The sequence below is a fragment of the Mchenga conophoros genome, linkage group LG20, assembly GCF_057382185.1.
Source record: "Mchenga conophoros isolate Kocher_MC1m ecotype Shallow Benthic linkage group LG20, M_conophoros_male_GT1.1, whole genome shotgun sequence".
Taxonomy (NCBI): domain Eukaryota; kingdom Metazoa; phylum Chordata; class Actinopteri; order Cichliformes; family Cichlidae; genus Mchenga; species Mchenga conophoros.
In genome coordinates, this window is record NC_140545.1 from 33,676,180 (window position 1) to 33,695,279 (window position 19,100).

Genomic DNA, 19,100 nt, shown 5'->3' on the forward strand with positions numbered 1-19,100 from the left:
GTCCGTGTTGCTCGGCGACAGCCCCAAAACACCACTGCTCTCGAGAAGATCTGCATGGAGGAATGGGCCAAAATACCAGCTACTGTGTGTGCAAACCTGGTAAAGACCTATAGTAAACGTTTGACCTCTGTTATTGCCAACAAAGGTTATGTTACAAAGTATTGAGTTGTATTTTTGTTATTGACCAAATACTTATTTTCCAACCTGATTTACGAATAAATTCTTTACAAATCCTACCATGTGGATTCATGGATTTTTTTTTCACATTCTGTCTCTCACAGTTGACGTGTACCTCTGGTGCAAATTACTGACCTCTGTCATCATTTTAGGTGGGGGAACTTGCACAATCGGTGGCTGACTAAATACTTTTTTGCCCCACTGTAGGTAAGTTTATATGCAGATGAGTCTCTGATTTATGTTATAAATTTGATTATCAGTTACAGAGAAGTTTCTGACTCCCTCTTAGCTGCTGCTAGTTTATAAATGCATTAGTAGCTGTCAGATAGTAAAGCTATAAAACCTAAAGGTTTTCCTGAATAATGTCAACCTTTTAATGCTGTGGCAGAAAAGGAAAGAGGAGCCATGATTTCCTGAAGTCTTTAATTTGTCCAGGATCACTCCTGTGTGTTTATAGCAGCTCCTGCAAAGACCTATCACATACCTTCGGTCTTGATTTTAAGGGCAGTGCGAACCAGAGCAAATAACGTGGCGTTGAAGGTCACCATCCCATCAGCATTCAGAGGCATGTTCATCGCTACCAGACGCTGAGATGGTTAAAAATAGCTCCCAGTTAAATTAAGTCTCTTGAATCCAAGCTTATAACCTTTTGAACAGCAGCTACAGCACACAGTGTGTGACTATTTTACCTTGCAGGCAACTCTGTGAGGACAAAGCTTCCCAAAACCCAGAGGAGGCTGAATCCTTCTCAGCATAGCAACAACGTCCAGGTGTTTTATCCGACCTCTGAGAACAAAGAACAATCAGGAATTTTATGATCATCTCTCCACCTGGAACTTTATTCACTTTTCCTCCTGATTTAGGTCAATGAACACTGGAAAAAAATAATCCACTTTTCTCCCCAACATCAAAAAGTTAGATGAAACTGCAGGGTAGTGAGCCCAGAGCATGGCTGCAGATTAAATCCCAGCTCAATTTATTATCTTTCCAGTTTCAATTTGCTTGACTGCTATGAAATTTAAATCACATGAAAACTTTTATATGTTTTGTGCGTCTGATACAGAAAAATATATGAAAGAGTATATACTGCATTTGAGAAAAAGACATTTTATGGAGTGTAATCGAGGGATCTGTGTGTGTGTGTCTGGACAACTAGTTATTTAACCAGGTGTTTTAGCAGGAGCAGGAGTTTCTATTCTCACCAAAGGAATTATTATTAACTAAAGCCAAAATAAAAAATAAATTAAAAACATGAAGATAAAAACACTAAATTATCCTGGGTATATGTGGACCACGGATCATCTTACTTGGCCTCTGGATCATATTCTGACCAGATCCTCTTGAACTCATCCAAATGATGTGGCCCCAGAATTGACCAATCACGTGTCAGGTAGTCAAAGTTGTCCATAATGACAGCAACAAACAGGTTGATAATCTGAAGCAGAAGAAACAAGTATATTCAAAGGTGTTTAGTTACATTTTAAATGCACATATATATACTCAATTGCCACTTTATTAAGCACACCTTGAACATCTGTCTTCATGCAGCTAATAATGTTCGGTGTTTAGAAATGTCAGCCGTGAATAAAATAACTTATTATCTAAATCAAAGTTAAAGGTGTCTCTAATATTTGTGCTCCTATGTGCATCAGCAGTCTGCTCATATTTTCCTTCTGATTAACTATTATGTCAGAATTTCATTAAAGATATGTGTGATTAAAAAATGTGTGTAAGTGTGTGTCCTGACCAGGAAAGCACACAGCATAAAGAAGCTGATGAAATAAACAATGGCGAAGTTGCTGCCGCAGCTGAACTCCTCCCCTGGTTCGTAGTCTGACTCGGGGTCGCAGCGTTTACCTGGAAGACTGGCTAACATGATCTCCTGCCACGCCTCACCGGTAGCACACCTGCACAAACACACACAAAAAAACTTGAAAATAATAAATTCTCAGTCCTGCCGTAGGAGAACTGCTGGTGCTTAGAAAATCTGAAAGAAGCAAAGGACCCAGAGTAGATCCCTGTGGGACACCAGGAGTGATTTAGCGAGTTTTTGAAAGAATGAAAACAGACTTGAGCACTCTTGAGCACTTGAAATGAAGGTACTGGACTTCTTTTTGGTTCGTGATGTTTCACCTCTTATGCACGAGGCTGTCCTGTGCATTCAGTGAAGAACCTCAGACACCAACCACGGAGAAGCAGAATAACATCGATCCATTCTCTTCTGCTTATCCTTGTCAGGGTTGTGGGGGGACCGGACCCTATCCCAGCTCTCTTAGGGCGAGAGGCAGGGTACACCCTGGTGTACCAGGTCACCAGTCTGTTGTAGGGCTAACACAGTGACAGACAACCATTCACACTCACGTTCACACCTGTGGTAATTTAGAGTTAACCTAACCCCACTAACTGCATGTCGTTGGAATGTGGGAAGAAGTCAGACTACCCGGGGAGAACCCACGCAAACACAGGAAGAACATGCAAACTCCACACAGAAAGACCCGGCCTGATGGTGGAATTGAACTTAGGACCTTCTTGCTGTGAGGCAACAGTGGTGGGACCAGAGGTGGTGTCTTATGGCACCATCTATCAGCCATCTATAATACAGTCTTGCAGTCCCTTCCCAGGCGATGCAGTCACCTGACCTCAACATCCCACATAATAGTGGGACGAGACAATGACTCAGAGAATTCAAACCCTGGCCAGTGTGACAGTATTGGCCCACAGTTTGCTTCACACCTTGGCTCATGGGACCCTTCACAGCTCACATGAATAATAGTGGGATTAATAGTGGGTGAAAGACTCAGTACAAGCTCCAAAATGGCAACCGCACTAGGGGCTAAATAGCTCGGGCTCAACATTAGCAGCTTAAGAAGAAGCCTCTTAGATGAGAGGTGAAATTTCTTCACAAGCCAAAAATACAAGCACTCAAGAATCTACACAGACATAAAAGCAGCAGGAGGAGCATCTGACCTGAAGAGGAGGAGAACAGCCTGAGGAAATGTCTGGAAGTTGTTGTTTCTGTTGATCTGAGTGTAATCCTGCATCGCTATCTTCCCAAATGTCTGACAAATGGAGACGAGCAGAAGAAAAAAGTCAGCAGCTTTAGCATGTCCTTATTGTGACAGGCTTCCAGTGTTGTTAACGGTGACTGTTTGGATTGAAATGAGCGGCCAATTTACAAAATATTTGACTTCAATTTCTTTCCTAACTTAAAGGGGTTGACACCCACAGAGATTTTGCAAGAAGACACTAACAACTGAAGTAAAGGCACAAAGAATTAAAGTTGACCAAATCAGATTCAAGTGGGCAAAACAAACTGTTCAAAGATCTTTTTTAGTGTTGTAAAATGTTTGATATAAATAAATTAAGTCAGAATGACCCTGCAGGTTTACTGTGTGTAAACTTACCTGCATGCCGATGACAGCGTAGATGAAGAAGATCATGGCAATAAGTAGAGCAACGTATGGCAAAGCCTGCAGAGAGACAGGAACAAATTAGAGTTTTTGCTGAACAAGGCAGCAGAACTGCAACAAAACACTGCATTATAAAATATAAGATGGGAGCTGTGGCTACTGAACAATGGGCAACATTAAAGAAACAAGAGCTTTAAACCACGATTAAGCCAGACTTCAGCCAGAACTCGATGCAGATTGACCTTGTGGCCATTAAGAAACGCCACATCTTCTTTCCAGACAACGTCCTCGCTTACCTGCAGCGATTTGATGAAAGTCCACAGGAGTGTTCGAATGCCCTCCCCTTTACTCAGCAGCTTGACCAATCGCATTACTCGAAACAGCCGGAAGAAGGTGATAGACACCCTGGAGCTGTCCTCTCCACTCTGAAAACACAGAAAAGTTTGCAGATGTGATAAAAACATGTGTTAATACACTCACACAAAAAACGACTGGCTGTTGTTTTAGAGCTGCAGGATCCTCCAGGCTGAGCTGAAAGCTGCACAAAAGGGTGAAGTTAATTTGACCTGCATTTAAAGTAGTTTCAAAGGAAGAGGAGTCTTGAACATCTGAAAGGAAAAACAGCACTTGTGTCAAGTCCCCCAAACAATGAAACTTGTCTAAAGTGGGACGATTTATATTACTTCAGCAAGTCACGCTACAGTTACCCATGTTTTTGGTGATACCTGTTGTTAACAATGGGAGAAAAATCACAGCCACAGCAACGATACAGTAAAATTTGATAAATTTGATAAATGATACAATAAAAAGATAAATATCACTGAGTAAATGGGTCAGACTTTTACTAACAGTAAAATAAAAATGCTTCAGCAGCTGCAACAGTGCTCCGGAGTTAACCTGAGGACAGCGGCTGAAAATGATTTAATTAAAAACAGCTCACATGTCCTATGTGGAGAAAATTACAGACTGTGATCTGCTTTCTCAGAATTAATTGTTCTATATAATAAATGATGTTGTTATTGCAAAATTGTACATAGTTTTTTCACTGTGTGGATGCTCATATGGACCCTGCTGCTGTAGTCACCCCTCTGATGCTGCAAATATTTAATAAATTCAGAGTTAAAGGCTTGCCCAGCTTAAAGTTCTGGTTATCATTTTATCAAACCAGGATTGCATTCATGATCTCACCTCTAACCTCAGGTCAGGTGAGTGTTTGCACACCAGGATTACAGGCTGCAGGGTAAATGAAACAGCATCACAGAGCAAGAGGGAGTGGGCACCATAATTATTTGTGTTATTGTGTCAGTTATAATGAGATACAATAAAGAGAACTGTTCTAAATCCAATTCAAGACAGAAACGTCACAAGTACTCACGCTGAACTCAGTGACAACGATGTCGACCACACTGCCGACCACAATCAGAGCATCAAACGAGTTCCAGGCATCAACAAAGTAATGCTGGAAAAAAGCAAAACAACATTTAGTGAAACTAATTATCCCTGATCTCGGTTCATTTCTGTTTATATAAACCCTTAATCTTAATGGTCACATATGAGTTTAATAACACGGTAAACAGAAAAAGGAAAACTATCTACACTAAAGAGCTTTGAAAACATGTCCAAGAATATGTAGTTATTAACAGGAAGACTTTCCGTGCGTAGCGGATGTATGGAGATCTTTGAAGAGATACGCTTGGTTTCCTCACCCTTATTCTGAGAGCTGCCAGCTTGAGCAGCATCTCCAAAGTGAAGAGTCCAGTGAACACCATGTTGAGGATGTCCATGATGTAGCTGAAGGTTTTGGACTGTTCATAGTGCTGCAGGAGACACGGAAAGTTAGACAGATTAGGTTTTAGTCAAGAGGAAAAAATCAGAGAAGAAACTGAAATATTACGAACCTGAATGGCCAGAGTGACGGTGTTGAGAAGGATCAGGACAAACATGACGTATTCAAATCCTGTCGAGTTGATGATGGACCAGAACTTATACTGAACCGGATTCTTCGGGATGTAAAGCTTCAGCGGCTGAGCCTTCAGAGCGTACTCCACACACTGACGCTGGAGAGGGCACGAGAGCATTAACAGTACTGCAACAACGCAGCTAAACAAAAAACAAAACAAAATTATGATAAAAAATATGCTGGGACTGTAAAAAAAATTGTTTTAACTAAAATTACTTTGGTAAAAGAAAATTAAGGGAACACTTCAATGACTTCAACGACTTGTGATTTTAACTCACTGTTGTTCCATAATTTATGTGAAATATGTGAATATTTTATTCATCAAGATGTGAACAAAATCCGTTGATTAAAAATATATTTTTAAAACAACTGCATAAGAAACCCCGCTCCTATGTTTACAGTGAAAGTAACATAAAAATAAATAAATAGAAAATAAACAGAAGATGGAACAACAAAAACACCCTATAACTGATAATCTTATGATAAATCAAATACAATGTTTTTTTTGCAAGATTAAGAGTTTCTAAAATTAATATTTAAAAACATTAAATAACCAAAATTAATAAAGGAATAAATAAATAAATTATTAATGACATAAAAATTTAGATTTATCAACTATAGCAACCTGTTACCTTTGGATTTGAACACCTTTGAACGTACTTACTTTGATCATTATTGTTTTTAACTAGGGATGGGTACCGGTGTCCGGTGCCATGATGGCACCGGTTCTGACATAAACGGTAGTAACCAGACCGAAAAGCAGCGCACATTTCGGTGCTTTATTTCGGTGCTTTTTTTTTCCTGAGCTGTGATACACTTCTAGCCAATAATTTTACGTTTCCGAGGATAGTAGGCGGGGCCAGGTACGTGCGTTCTTTAAGAGCAGAGCTACAGATTAAAATGTCCAAGGCGAAGCGGTCAAAAGTCCGGCTGTACTTCACAGCAAAATAGGCAAACTCAGCAGCAACAAGTGCTTTAAGCTGATACTGTGATACTGTCAAAGGAGGTGACACCTCAAATCCGATGAAACACCTGGCGACGCATAGCGTTTTTTTTAAAAGCCCAGAAATGCGCCGTATGATAGCCTGCGAGACCTCACACCGAGCACGTCTACTGTGCGTGGGTTGCCTGTTATCTGACCCGGAGTTAGCAATATCCCCCAAAAACCCCGAAGAGTAGAGTCCTGGCCCCTAGCCCTGCCAGTGTAGCAGAAATGATGACGGATGATGATGCAGCAGCAGCCGTTCTTCTCTGCGTGAGTAGCTTAATGTTCGTGTGTAATTTACGTTGAGTAGGCTAACCACGTTATTACATTAATGCATGTAAGGTGAACTAGCAAACATCATCATAGCTACATGCGGCTGTCTTCTTGTTTGATGGCAGATACTCCCTTCACCCTGGCCAAAAAGGCTAAAATGACCAAAGAAAAAGTGGAAAACAGCTGAACATGAGAGGTTTTTGGACAAAGTTTGTGTTTTTTCCATTGTTTAAGCACTGCTTCCAGCCAAGAGTGATACCATATATGCCCCATAGCTGCAGAAAAGGCTAACATTGTTATCTTTTTACAAAAAACAGCTGAACATGAGAGGTTTTTGGACCAATTTTGTGTTCTCCATTCTTTAAGCACCGGTTTGAGCACCGGTTTGAGCACCGTTTAAGCACCGGCACCGTTTCAAAAGTACCGATTTGGCACCGGTATCGGATAAAACCTAAACGATACCCATCCCTATTTTTAACGTATACGATGACTGTGACACTGATTCGTTTGGGTCCAGACTGGCAGCTGGGTTTACCTGGTTCTTGTCCAGCTCACAGTTCTTATATTCTTGCTCTCCCTGTTCTCTGAAGGTGATGATGACAAAACCCACAAAGATGTTCATCATGAAGAAGGCGATGATGATGATATAGACGATGAAGAAGATGGAAATCTCCACCCGGTAGTTGTAGATGGGACCAGAGTTCTCGCCGTTGGCGTCGATGGCTTTGTAGAGCAGACTGAAGACAGACGGGTTAAAATGTCAGAGTTGGTTCCCCACAAACAGTTAAAAAAAAACAAAAACTGAGCACTCACGCAGGCCAGCCCTCAAAGGTGGACACGGTGAAGAGCGCCATCATCCCCATCAAGACGTTATCAAAGTTAAAGTCACTGTTCATCCAGATCCTCTCTCTGACCATCGGATGGCTCACGTCTCCATCTTTGTACACCACGAAGGTCCCTCTGAACACACACATCACATTTCATCAGAAGACGCTGACTTAAAGTCATGTGCTGGATATTTAATTATGAAGTGAACATGGCGCCCTAAACATTCCATAAACCCTCAAACCGAGTATTCACCTGACATTCAACCATTGAGGGGACTCACCTTTGGCCACACAGTGTGACGGTCTTATGTTCAACCCAACATGAGTAAACAAGTCCAGTCGAGTCACGGAAACAAGAAACGGAACAATACACTGTATATAAAAGATGGACACAACCACTATGACATCACCACGTTCCTGTTATGAATGTTTGACCTGCTGCCATTTTGGCGTTTTGAAATGGCGTTGGTGTACGAGGGGAGGATCTGACTGTGAAACAAAGGACACTGTAGGCTCATTTCTTACCGACTTGTGATTGATAAATCGTTTTCTAAAGAACACATCTTGAATAATTTTTATTTTTACTATCATGTACAAAATTAAGTCATGTTTTATTTATAAGACCTCACAAAAAGTGACTGAACCCACAAACTCATCAGGAAAGTGCTCACTGAAGAGAAAGGAGACAAGGCCGTTTCTTCCACACAATCGGAATTCTTTCTGCAACTAGATAAGTCCCTCCAGCCCAAACTTCTGTCCATTAGGGGGAAAAAGCATGTTTTAAGGCACAGGTGTCAAACTCCAGGCCTCGAGGGCCGGTGTCCTGCAGGTTTTAGATGTGTCCTTGATCCAACACAGCTGATTTAAACGGCTAAATGACCTCCTCAACATGTCTTGAAGTTCTCCAGAGGCCTGGTAATGAACTAATCATTTGATTCAGGTGTGTTGACCCAGGGTGAGATCTAAAGCCTGCAGGACACCGGCCCTCGAGACTGGAGTTCGACACCCCTGTTTTAAGGCATTTCAAGCCTAGCTCGACGTTTTAGACCTGGAAGCCACGATTGATATTCATCTCGGCTGCAAACCAAGTATTGTTTTTACAAAAAAGACATAAAATCTTATCTCAAGTTGTGACATCGATAGTTAGAATCAGACTCAAATTAAAATGAAATTGCGCTAAACTGAGTGGCAACTTTAAACATCAGAAACAAAGTATAACTCTAAGATACAGACTTAGATTTTATAAATCATTGGAATTGAATACAAATCAGAGGATTACCTCTGGAGTGAAATAAAATTAGATTGTTTATTGTTGTTGAAGTTGAATGTCAGTATTTAAAACACAAGCTGGCTTCAGTTTTGAACAATTTAAATAATGAAAACTCACTTGCACTGTTCGGGGGTGTGTTTGGCTTCATCGGTGCAGCGGTAAAATTTACCCTGAAATGCAAAACACACAGATTGGACCAGAAACACAAACACTGTGCTGACGTTTAGTCACAGCTTTAAGACTTCAAAAATATGAACAGAGACTTGGAGCAGAACGCAATAATGCTACAGTGTCTTTATTGTTCGATGCACTGTAAATATAGGACTCATGATAAATACTTTTTTGTGTTTGAGGTTATGTTTTAGAAGGTTTTTTTAACATCCATTTCTCTGGTTTGTTTTTGTTTGTTTGTTTATCGAATATGTGAAAATGTTTCATTTCCTGTTTTGCCATATCTGACTGTTTTTCTTTACTTTGGTGGCCCTTTGATGACTCTGGAAATTCAGAATCAGGGTCAGTGTTGTCCTGATAAACAGTGTACATTTATAAAACACACTCTATTTTCTCCCCTTCTGCCCAATGAAACACTTTTACTCCTCAGAATACTCGGAAGTTTTTCCAAAAATGTGTCCAGTGTGTAAGTAGACGTTCTCAGCCTCACTTTGAAGAGCTGGACTCCAATACAGGCGAACATGAACTGCAGCAGGGTCGTGACAATCATGATGTTTCCGATGGTCCTGATGGCCACAAACACACACTGGACCACATGCTGCGCGACAAAAACAAACAAACACAAAGTCAGGGAGTATTTTTAAAATAACACAGCACAATGCCTGGTACTCGCCTACAACCCTCAATATGTACCATCGCTACTCCCCACTGACCCCTTTGACTAGGCTTTTGTACGCCCCACATTAAGTGAAAATATCACTGTACTGTGTAATGTTACCTTGAGTCCTTTGGCCCTGTTGATGGCCCTCAGAGGTCGGAGCACCCTGAGGACCCTGAGGATTTTCACCACTGAGATGGCACTGGAGCTGCAGAGGCACACGCACACATTTACACACCTCAGTTTGTTTAAACACACTTACATCAAAACAGTCTCTGTACTTAAATACAGTCCAAACACATACAGCAAACCATGCATGAGACAAAGACTGAAACAAACAGGAAAGTCAGAATGTATGTTGTTTGGATACTGACTGCAGGAAGAAGGAGACCAAAGAGACGCTGACGACCAGGAGATCCAACAAGTTAAACCAGTTCCTGCAGAACGAGCCCTGATGGAGGAACGCTCCGTGGACCGTCATCTGTGAATGAGAGAACATGTTGGCAATGCAAGACAATCAAAAGAGGGAGAGGAGGGCCTGGGTGAGTTATTTCATTGAGCTGAAGGCGATATTTACCTTTAACAGAATCTCCACAGTGAAGATGGAGGTAAAGGCGTAGTCTGCATAGCCCAGAATCTGAACACAGAGGTTGAAAACAAACCAGACTCAGGTCCAACATTTCAATTTTTTTCTTCAGAATCCAGAAATAACTTTCCACAGGTGAGTCAGGATAACGTGTGCAGATTAAAGCAGATGCAGCTGACACATTTGCTTTTCATTTATTAGCATTTTAGCATTTTCTTTTAAATAAGATATTTTTATGTGGGCTTTTGTGATGTAACTGAGGCTGTGGATGGTGAAGTAGCTGCTGTGTTAGAGGCTTAAAGGCAGCCAAAATAAAGTAATAGATAAAAAATATTGATAGAAAACTGTGAGATTAAATTATTTTCAAAACAGTTTCTGGTTGCGATAATAACATCCTGCTCTATAAAATAAATAAATAAATAAATCAAGAAAAAAGTCCAAGAAACAGTTGAAGCAGCAGCTCAATGAGACACATTCAGTTTTCACTCAGATGACGACAGAGAGTCACACAGCAGAGACCTAAGTCCTGAACAAGTTTTAATTTAATTTGGCAGAAAGTTCAGGAACTCAGCTCCGTAAAACCAAGTGTATCATATTTCATACATGAGTTGGTGGTGGCTTTATCCTTCTTTCAATTGCCTTGTGGGATTTTTCAGCATCTCAAGCTTGGTTTGGCTGCTATTGTGGAGCCTGTGCTACAGTCGCTCTTCTGTAGGATCGAACTGCACAGTTTGCCCTTCGCTCTCTGCACACATCAGCAACTCCTGAGGTCATCGCTGGTTTTACTCGTTGTTCATCTTAAACTGCTTTTGGTACAGTAGGTATGAACCACTGGACAGGACCTGCTGTTTCAGATACACCACTGATCCATGCAGCCATAACACTTTGGTCACTTGAACCCTTGTGCTGCCATTTTTCCTCCTTCAGTGCATTAACGTTCATCTTTCCTTCCTATTCAGTTCCTTCATGTAGCCCAACACCTGTCACTGGTTTTATGATGGTGGGAGTTTAAAGCGGAGAAGTCTGCATATCAAGAAAAAAGATGTTTAACTACCTTAGCTCATCTACACAAAACTCAAAAGTCCTTGAGAAGGTTCATGGTTTCATTTTAGCTCAGAAACAGAAGCAAAGTGCTTGAGCTCATTTTCGGTTTGCTGAAGACGGTTAAAACACAATCAATGAGAAATACGCACTGCTCGTAAGGACGGCAGCCGAGAGGCTCGTTAATTAATTCAAGATAGAACCAAAATGTATAATTTGCACAGTTTCGTAGAGAACAGAGGAGGCAAACACAGGGTTAACGCTCAGTATGAGCAGGTTTGATTGTATGTTTGAAGTAATTTCCTCCCTCAGCTGTTGTGAATTGCTACTTCTTGCATGAAGCCAGCTGCTGCTCTGCATGTGAGTGTTTAAGTTTGTGTGTCTGCACACACACACACACACACACACACACACACTGTGAGTATTCAGGATCTGACAGTGAACTGGTGATTTTCTGCCTCCATGTGTTTCCATGTGTTTCCCTCTTTAACCCGGTTAGGCACTGACCCACTTCTGCAGTGTAATCTGCTGAGGCCCCGCCCCCAGCGCAGACCACAGAGGGTTGGCACAGGATTGGATCAGCTGGAGGGATGCTGTGCTCTGCTGCGATTGGTTGCTTGGCTATCAGGTAACTAGGTGATGGTGAAAGTGGTTGACATGGTGGTTTGTCTTATTTCACCCAGACAGGCAGAATAAATAAGTTTCAAGAAGGCCTGGAACTAAGAGTATGCTGGCTTTAGTCATCCTAGTGGTGGTCCCAAGCCTGGATAATGGAGGCATGTTAGGTCAGGAGGGGGTATTGGGAACAAAATCTTTGCCAAATCAAGAATGGGGATCATCAAGAATCAGATTGGTCCAGAACAATGGATGCTGAGCTACTACTGGCTGAAGACAAAGGAAGAGGAGAGGTGGAAGGCATATTAGGAGGCAGCGAGAGAGAAAGCAAGGTAGGAGTGTTGAAGTAAGAGTAGGGACTTCAAATGTAGGCTCTATTATTGATAAAGGGAGAGAGCTGGCTGATGACTCATAGAAGGAAAAGATAAATTGTATTTGCAGGAGGCCAGAAGCATCGGAGGTGGATTCAAACTGCTCAACCACGGTGTAGACAGGACAGTGTTGTGGAGGTGAAGATGGTGTCAGACAGGATCACGAGTTTGAAGCTGAAAATCAAACAGGTGATGCTGATGTTGTCGGTGTGTACGCCCCACAGGTTGGATGGGAGTTAAAAGAGAAAGAGAAATTCTGCAGTAATTTGGATGAAGAGGTAAAGTGTGTCCCCAAAGGTACTCAGCCCTCTGTGAGCAACTTCAGATCTCACATTATAGACTCACATTGTTCCTGAAGGAGTGGGCTCTGATTGGATCCTCGGCAGCCAATGAGCAGCTGCTGAGGATGATGAAGACGAGGATGAGGTTGGTGAAGATGTGGTGATGGATCAGAGTGTGGCAGGCCACACGGATACTGCAGACGGAGACAAAGAGTCAGTGTTAGAGGCTTCACGTCCCAGCATGAAGGATACTAGAATTTCAATCACAAAAGCTGGAACACAGACTCTGGGTAAAGTTAACCACACAGCAAAACACATTATGTCTAAAATAACCACATCAACAAGCTAAAAAACTCCTAGAAATGATGCCAGAAAATCTAACTTTATGTAAATATTACTTAAAGGGAACAACAATAATACATGACTCAAACATATTTGTGTGATTGTTATTGTTCATCCTGTAGAGGTGTTAGACGGCGTGTTGCACGCGCATGTGTCGACACACTCACGGGTTTGTCTTGCTGAGGCAGAAGAAGGCGCTTCCTTCTGGGATCGGGAGAACCTTCTCTTTAGGAGGAGCAAGATCGGCCATCTTTAACTGGACTCCTCCCTCTGAGAAAGGAGAAAGGAAAGTGAACGATCTGAGGGTGATGGTTTTAGCTTTTAGAACATCCATCATTTCAGTGATTGAGAGCTGGATAGTTGCATGTTATGGTACTGATATTTAAATATTCATACATTGGGCCTCTGTTTTCATCACCTTTAAAGTCTCTGATAGCAGCTTCCTGGTTCATCACTTGTAGCTCCTGTGTTACTGTTCTTATTAACATATTCTCAGACATTTGTCATATTGGTCATATTACACTTGTGTTTTATTTACTGATTATTGGAGGGATTATTGTAAAGCTAAAAATAAAAATACGGCAATATGTATTCATCCAGAAAAAATGTTTGTTTTGCACTTAACTAGAGCTGCATCATTGTCATAGAAAAAACCCCATGATGCAGCACTGTCTCCATGCTGAACTGGAGATGCTTGTCCACGCCTTTATCTCCTCCCGGTTAGACTGTTGTAAATCACTCTTTTCCTGTCTGTTTAAGGCTTCCTTAAATCGCCTCCAAGTGGTCCAAAATGCTGCAGGCTTTTAACCCACAGTAATAAAGTCTCCCATATCACTCCCATGTTAAAATCCTTGCACTGGCTTCCAGTTGGGTACAGATTTAAGTTTAAAATCCTCACTTTTACCTATATCGCTGAGCTTCTCCAACCTTACTCTCCAAAGCGGATTCTTAGATCCACTGATAGCGGTCTTCTGTCTGTTCCAGGGACCCGTTTAAAAACAAAGCAGCATCGTGCTTTTCAAAGCCTGGCTCCAATACTGTGGAACAGTTTACCTCCCCGCTATGCACCATCGACTCTGTGGCTTCTTTTAAAAAACAGCTTAAAACACATTTGTTTAAACAGGCATTTGGGTAATGTTCGTGTGTTGTTGTTGTTTTACTTTATATGTTTTTATACTCCCATGTGAAGCACTCTGTAATAGATTCTTGTCTTAAAAAGTGCTATATAAATAAATTTTACTTTTACTTACTTACATAAAAAACACGACATCAAATGTAAACAAGCTGTTTTCCTTGAAAATAGATTTTTCACCAAATAAATATCAGTTCATGTCATTGGAGGAAATGCTGGGACCTGGACTGGACAGACAGAGTGAGTCAGGCAGCTTGATTGGTGGATCTCCCGTCTCCTCTTTGTCTGATTGGTGGATCTAGTTTTATAACTTGTCCCACATATTTTTAATCTACCTTCCTAATGTTTCAGCAGAGGTCTCAGCAGCCTGTTGACTCACACTACAGACAGCCGACTGTGTGCAGGAGGGTGTTTGGTCCTCTTTGGGCACCTTTAAAGCGTATTCTCGCACAACTTGCAACTTAAATAAATGATAAATAAATCAATACTATATCTTCCCTCTATCCAGGATCCAGCTACCTTTTAAACTGGTATTAAATAGCACTTAAATCTCCTCCAGTAATCTGATTTAAAACTGTAAATTTGTCAAAGAACCACTAAAAATGGGTATCTTGTTGTCCCTGTGTCTTTCACATAGGACTTTCTCTAAAACGGTTCCTTAAAGATCTCTTTAAAAAGCCTCAGTGTGGAGTAAACTAATGTTCTTTGATTGCGCTGTGAAGCTTGTGACTTTTCTTGTTTACAGTCGTTTCTGAGTTATCATCCAATTAAAATGGTGAATTTAGTTTTCCTGTCACTTCAGCGTCACATCTTCTCGGCTAAACTTGAAATGTGGCGATGGGCTCAGCCGAGGACTGACCTTCATCTCCTTCAGGAAGCTCCTCTTCCTCTTCATACTCAGTGTCTTCATCAACATCGACCTGAAAAGACAAACAGCCCTCAAAGAAAAAGATCGCTGATAGTTAACTGAAACATTGCAGTCGGAGTTTGATGTTCACCTTCACTTCTTCTTCTGTAGCTTCCTCCTCTGCTCCCTCCTCCTTCTTACTGAAGAGACAAAATACAACAGTGCAGTCAGAAGTCAACAACTAGCTTTATTTCTTCCTCCCCTCTTTCCTTTTGTCCTCCGTCCATCACTTACTCTTTTTTCTTGTCATCACTGTCTCCTCCTGCCAGGTTGTCCACGGCGATAGCCAAGAAGACGTTCAGCAGGATGTCTGATGCTCGTTAAGGATGCTGATGTTTTCACAGGTTACTACTCATAAAACAACAAAGATGATCTTCACCTTGAGCACAATCACTCAATAGGAGATCATTGTTTCACTAAAACTCAAGGAGGGGTATTAAGTATTGTGGAAATTGAAAGATGCCTCTAAAACAACAAATACATGTATTACCACAAATGCAGCTTTGAGAACTTTGGTGCATCAGGGGGATTCAAGGATACAGTTACCACAGATGAAGAGGATGACAAAGTAAATACAGACGATCATCCCGGGAAACACGGGGCCGCCGTATGCCATGATGCCGTCATACATGACCATGTTCCAGTCCTCACCTGTCAGGATCTAAACACACAGTCATCGTGAGGCGCCCGCTCCCTGCACGTCGTGACATCACTGGGAGAAAGTGGTTGCAGTGCTACCTGGAAACAGGTGAGCAGCGCCTGCGGGAAAGCGTCGAATGTGCTGCGTTTGGTCTGCGTTTCATCAAAGTTGAATTTTCCTCCGAACAGCTGCATGCCGAGCAGGGCGAAGATGATGAGGAAGAGGAAAAGGAGGAGCAGCAGCGAGGCGATGGACTTCATGGAGTTCAGCAGCGATGCCACCAGGTTGGACAGAGCCGTCCAATGCCTGAGCAAACAGAGAGTGACCTCAGCGATGACTCGTGACGAGTCGTGTGACCTGCATCGGGTGGTTCGGGTGTGTTTTCTCACCGTGTCACCTTGAAGATCCGCAGCAGACGGACGCAGCGCAGCACAGAGATCCCCAGAGGAGGCATGATCTCCAGCTCCACCAGGATGGTCTCCACGATGCCACCGCACACCACGAAGCAGTCGAAACGATTAAAGAACGCCACAAAGTAATGGGCCAGACCCAAACTGTACATCTTCAGCAACATCTCCACCGTAAAGAGAGACAGCAGCACCTTGTTGGCAATGTCTGCACAAACAAAGACACGGACACAGAAAATGTTTGCTCAACAACATTTCAAACTGAAATATCAGTGTCTCTACGACCCGTTCCTCTTGTGGAGGAGAAGGAGGCTGTTGTTACCCTGGACTTGAGTCAGCCAGTCTGGTTGGTTATAGTGCTCAGAGGCGCTGAGGGAGGTGTTGAGGAAGACCAGCAGCAAAACCAGCCAATAGAAAGTTACGGATTTGACGGCAGTGCGACAGTTTCTGCGACAGACTCGGTTCCAGCGACGTAACGTCCGACTGAGGCAAAGAAAGAGAGTCGTTCAGGTGAAGGTGAGTCTAACGTGCTGACTTTAGTCTGCTGAACCTCTGAAGGTCAGTGAACTCACCAGCAGCCGATCTTCATCATCTGAGCACTGAAACATAACATTTTTTGTTTTTATGTGAAGTTGTTCCTGAAGGGGGCACTAAAGCAAGAATCATGTGATGTACGAACTGAAAGTGTGCGTGTGTGTGTGTGTGTGTTACCAGCAGGCCTGGCAGCAGTTGGTGTGCTCCTCATCGATGTTCTCTGTGTTTTCAGACGCCGTTTCACTGGCAGGAAGACTCGCTGAAACACACACAAACAGACAAATATTAATAAATGATCAATGCAAGTCAACAATCCTGCTTCTTAAAAAATGTGGCACTTATTAATTTCTATACTATCAATATATTTTATTTGTTATGCAAACAAAAATATAAAGTATAAAATATTCATATCTTATTCATACAGTATATCTCACAAATTTTTCCCTCTCCGATTGATGAAAGCTGACGTTTCCCGACCTCCTCAGTGAATCTATACTGAGGTGAATCCAGCTGAACGAGCTCGGAGAGTAAGTCTGATCAGAAACAGGGTCAGATAAATATGAGGACAGAAAGAGACCCAGATATTTTACAGGGACAGCGAGGATGACGTTTGCATTTAGACTGAGAGATGTACAAACTGCACAGAGCTGTCTCTGTGATAATACAACTCATATATACTGTACATATTATGTGTGTGATTGTGCTTCTATTAATCGTACTGGTGCATCATTCTGTTAACACAGCCACCTTATTATAGGAACCAAAAATAAATCTCCATAATGTAGGTCCCTGTGTCAGACAGATACCTTCTCCAGCTGTTGTTGGATTTTACTGTATCTGCTCTTCTGGTAAAAAAATGTTTTTGGCCTGTGTGGCTAGTTTCACAGTTTATTATGACTCGCACATCTGGACATCGGTGAGGGTTAAAGGGGGATGTCGTTGCATTGACAGGTGTGTTGAAGCTGACACAGTTCAGGTAACTAAACTGGACCTCTCCACCATGTTTGTTGTGCTGGTGTCTTGTAGAATTTTAATAGAAATAGGTAACAGCTGCTTGGGCTGCTGTGTGGTAAAACCATCAAAACAATGAGTGAAGTTCCACAGTCTCTCTCTGCACTCTTAAATATAAGAAATGTAGCTTGCTAACATAGCTTGCTAGCCTCAGCTCATGACGTTGCACCTTCTTATCCTAACAAGGTCACTTCTGGCACTAAAAATCCTCTGATGTGATGGAGACACAACAGTGTTTGCATGTGTGTCTCACCATGAGTTTCGTTGGAGTGACTGAACCATCCAAACTTCCCTCTCTTCTTATCAGCCAGATCGCCCAGAGATGGCCCTGACAGAGAAAAACATTTATTATTAAAATAAGCAGCTTAAAATGAAATTCAGAGAGAGCGCCAGCCTCGTGTGGCAGCCAAGCCAAACACAAAACTTTTTGACAATGACTTCAAACCAAATCAAATGAATTCAAAGTTATTGCTACGAGCAAAAATAAGAAAATATCAAGAATTCCCAAAGTAATGTGTTAAGAAATAAATATATATTCGTAGTGCTTATTTTCTGTTTATATTGTTTTACAGTCAGGCGAAATGTGGATATTTTCTCTGACACAAATGTTATTTAATGTTGAAACTTACAATCAAACCAAGCAACCAAACAAAAGGCTTAACAAGCATCTACCTTACATCACATTTCTGGCTCGTTTGGTTTCTGCTGTTGTGCTTGAGATAAAGACACAAGCAGAGAAACTGATGGTTTGGAGAGCAGGATACAGAAAACAGTTTCCATCTAACAGCTCAGTGGAGGTTTGAAACAACCTGCTAAAAAACACAGGGAGCTGCCATATTTAAAGCCACTGTACTGTATTTGGGCTCCTGCAGCTCCTCTGATTGGACTCAGTCATCTAAACGATTTGTGTGAAAATGACCATTAAAATAAGACAGCTGAGGCAGTTTCTGCATAGTGATTAGGATGCCACATGTTCCAAGGTATCCTAGGTCCTTTTCTGGCTTGAGGCCCAGAGCTGCTGGAAGAGGGCCTTAGGTGGGGACACCTGGGTTACTTTGGTGAGACCGCCCCCTCCCCCCTGACTCCAGACAAGCAGAGATGGATAATAATATGATCACAACTAATGTTTGGGACCAAATGTCACACTGGAGACCTAAAGGAGCCAATCTGAGTAAAGAAACCCACGACAGTCCACCAAGAAGAAACCATAGTGTGCCCAAGCCTTACGTGGGTTTCCGTCCTCGTCCAGTTCATCCATGTCCTCAGCCTGAGTGATCCAGTCCATGTACCCACACAGATCCTCCTCCATCTGCTGCTTCTCTCGCAACTTCTGGAAATCTCCACGAGCCTTTGCCTTCTCCCTCTCCTTACTGAACTCTCTGCAGCATCCACAACGATTCAGACATTTAAAACTCCTCAAAAATCATCATCACGGGAAGAAGTGTTCAGATGCTTCACTTAAGCAGATATTGAACAATGATGAGTGTTGAGAACATAAAATA

The 19,100-nt window shown here is 42.0% G+C and overlaps 1 protein-coding gene across 1 annotated transcript in view; it reads right to left on the reverse strand.

The window, feature by feature from the left end:
- Nucleotides 1-19,100, reverse strand: part of cacna1fb (calcium channel, voltage-dependent, L type, alpha 1F subunit) — a 47,412-nt gene that overhangs the window by 9,525 nt on the left and 18,787 nt on the right. The window contains exons 10-39 of the mRNA XM_085260367.1: nucleotides 18,826-18,977; nucleotides 17,852-17,926; nucleotides 16,765-16,846; nucleotides 16,626-16,652; nucleotides 16,376-16,536; nucleotides 16,036-16,261; nucleotides 15,745-15,952; nucleotides 15,547-15,667; nucleotides 15,241-15,316; nucleotides 15,098-15,146; nucleotides 14,959-15,019; nucleotides 13,135-13,237; nucleotides 12,690-12,819; nucleotides 10,309-10,368; nucleotides 10,106-10,212; nucleotides 9,852-9,939; nucleotides 9,564-9,671; nucleotides 9,020-9,072; nucleotides 7,619-7,765; nucleotides 7,341-7,542; nucleotides 5,486-5,644; nucleotides 5,294-5,404; nucleotides 4,963-5,046; nucleotides 3,884-4,012; nucleotides 3,582-3,647; nucleotides 3,145-3,236; nucleotides 1,925-2,084; nucleotides 1,485-1,612; nucleotides 867-963; nucleotides 662-764 (exon numbers count right to left, since the gene is read on the reverse strand). Of these exons, the coding sequence (XP_085116493.1) occupies nucleotides 662-764; nucleotides 867-963; nucleotides 1,485-1,612; nucleotides 1,925-2,084; nucleotides 3,145-3,236; nucleotides 3,582-3,647; nucleotides 3,884-4,012; nucleotides 4,963-5,046; nucleotides 5,294-5,404; nucleotides 5,486-5,644; nucleotides 7,341-7,542; nucleotides 7,619-7,765; nucleotides 9,020-9,072; nucleotides 9,564-9,671; nucleotides 9,852-9,939; nucleotides 10,106-10,212; nucleotides 10,309-10,368; nucleotides 12,690-12,819; nucleotides 13,135-13,237; nucleotides 14,959-15,019; nucleotides 15,098-15,146; nucleotides 15,241-15,316; nucleotides 15,547-15,667; nucleotides 15,745-15,952; nucleotides 16,036-16,261; nucleotides 16,376-16,536; nucleotides 16,626-16,652; nucleotides 16,765-16,846; nucleotides 17,852-17,926; nucleotides 18,826-18,977 (3,365 nt within the window). The remainder of the gene's footprint in view (nucleotides 1-661; nucleotides 765-866; nucleotides 964-1,484; nucleotides 1,613-1,924; nucleotides 2,085-3,144; nucleotides 3,237-3,581; nucleotides 3,648-3,883; nucleotides 4,013-4,962; nucleotides 5,047-5,293; nucleotides 5,405-5,485; nucleotides 5,645-7,340; nucleotides 7,543-7,618; nucleotides 7,766-9,019; nucleotides 9,073-9,563; nucleotides 9,672-9,851; nucleotides 9,940-10,105; nucleotides 10,213-10,308; nucleotides 10,369-12,689; nucleotides 12,820-13,134; nucleotides 13,238-14,958; nucleotides 15,020-15,097; nucleotides 15,147-15,240; nucleotides 15,317-15,546; nucleotides 15,668-15,744; nucleotides 15,953-16,035; nucleotides 16,262-16,375; nucleotides 16,537-16,625; nucleotides 16,653-16,764; nucleotides 16,847-17,851; nucleotides 17,927-18,825; nucleotides 18,978-19,100) is intronic.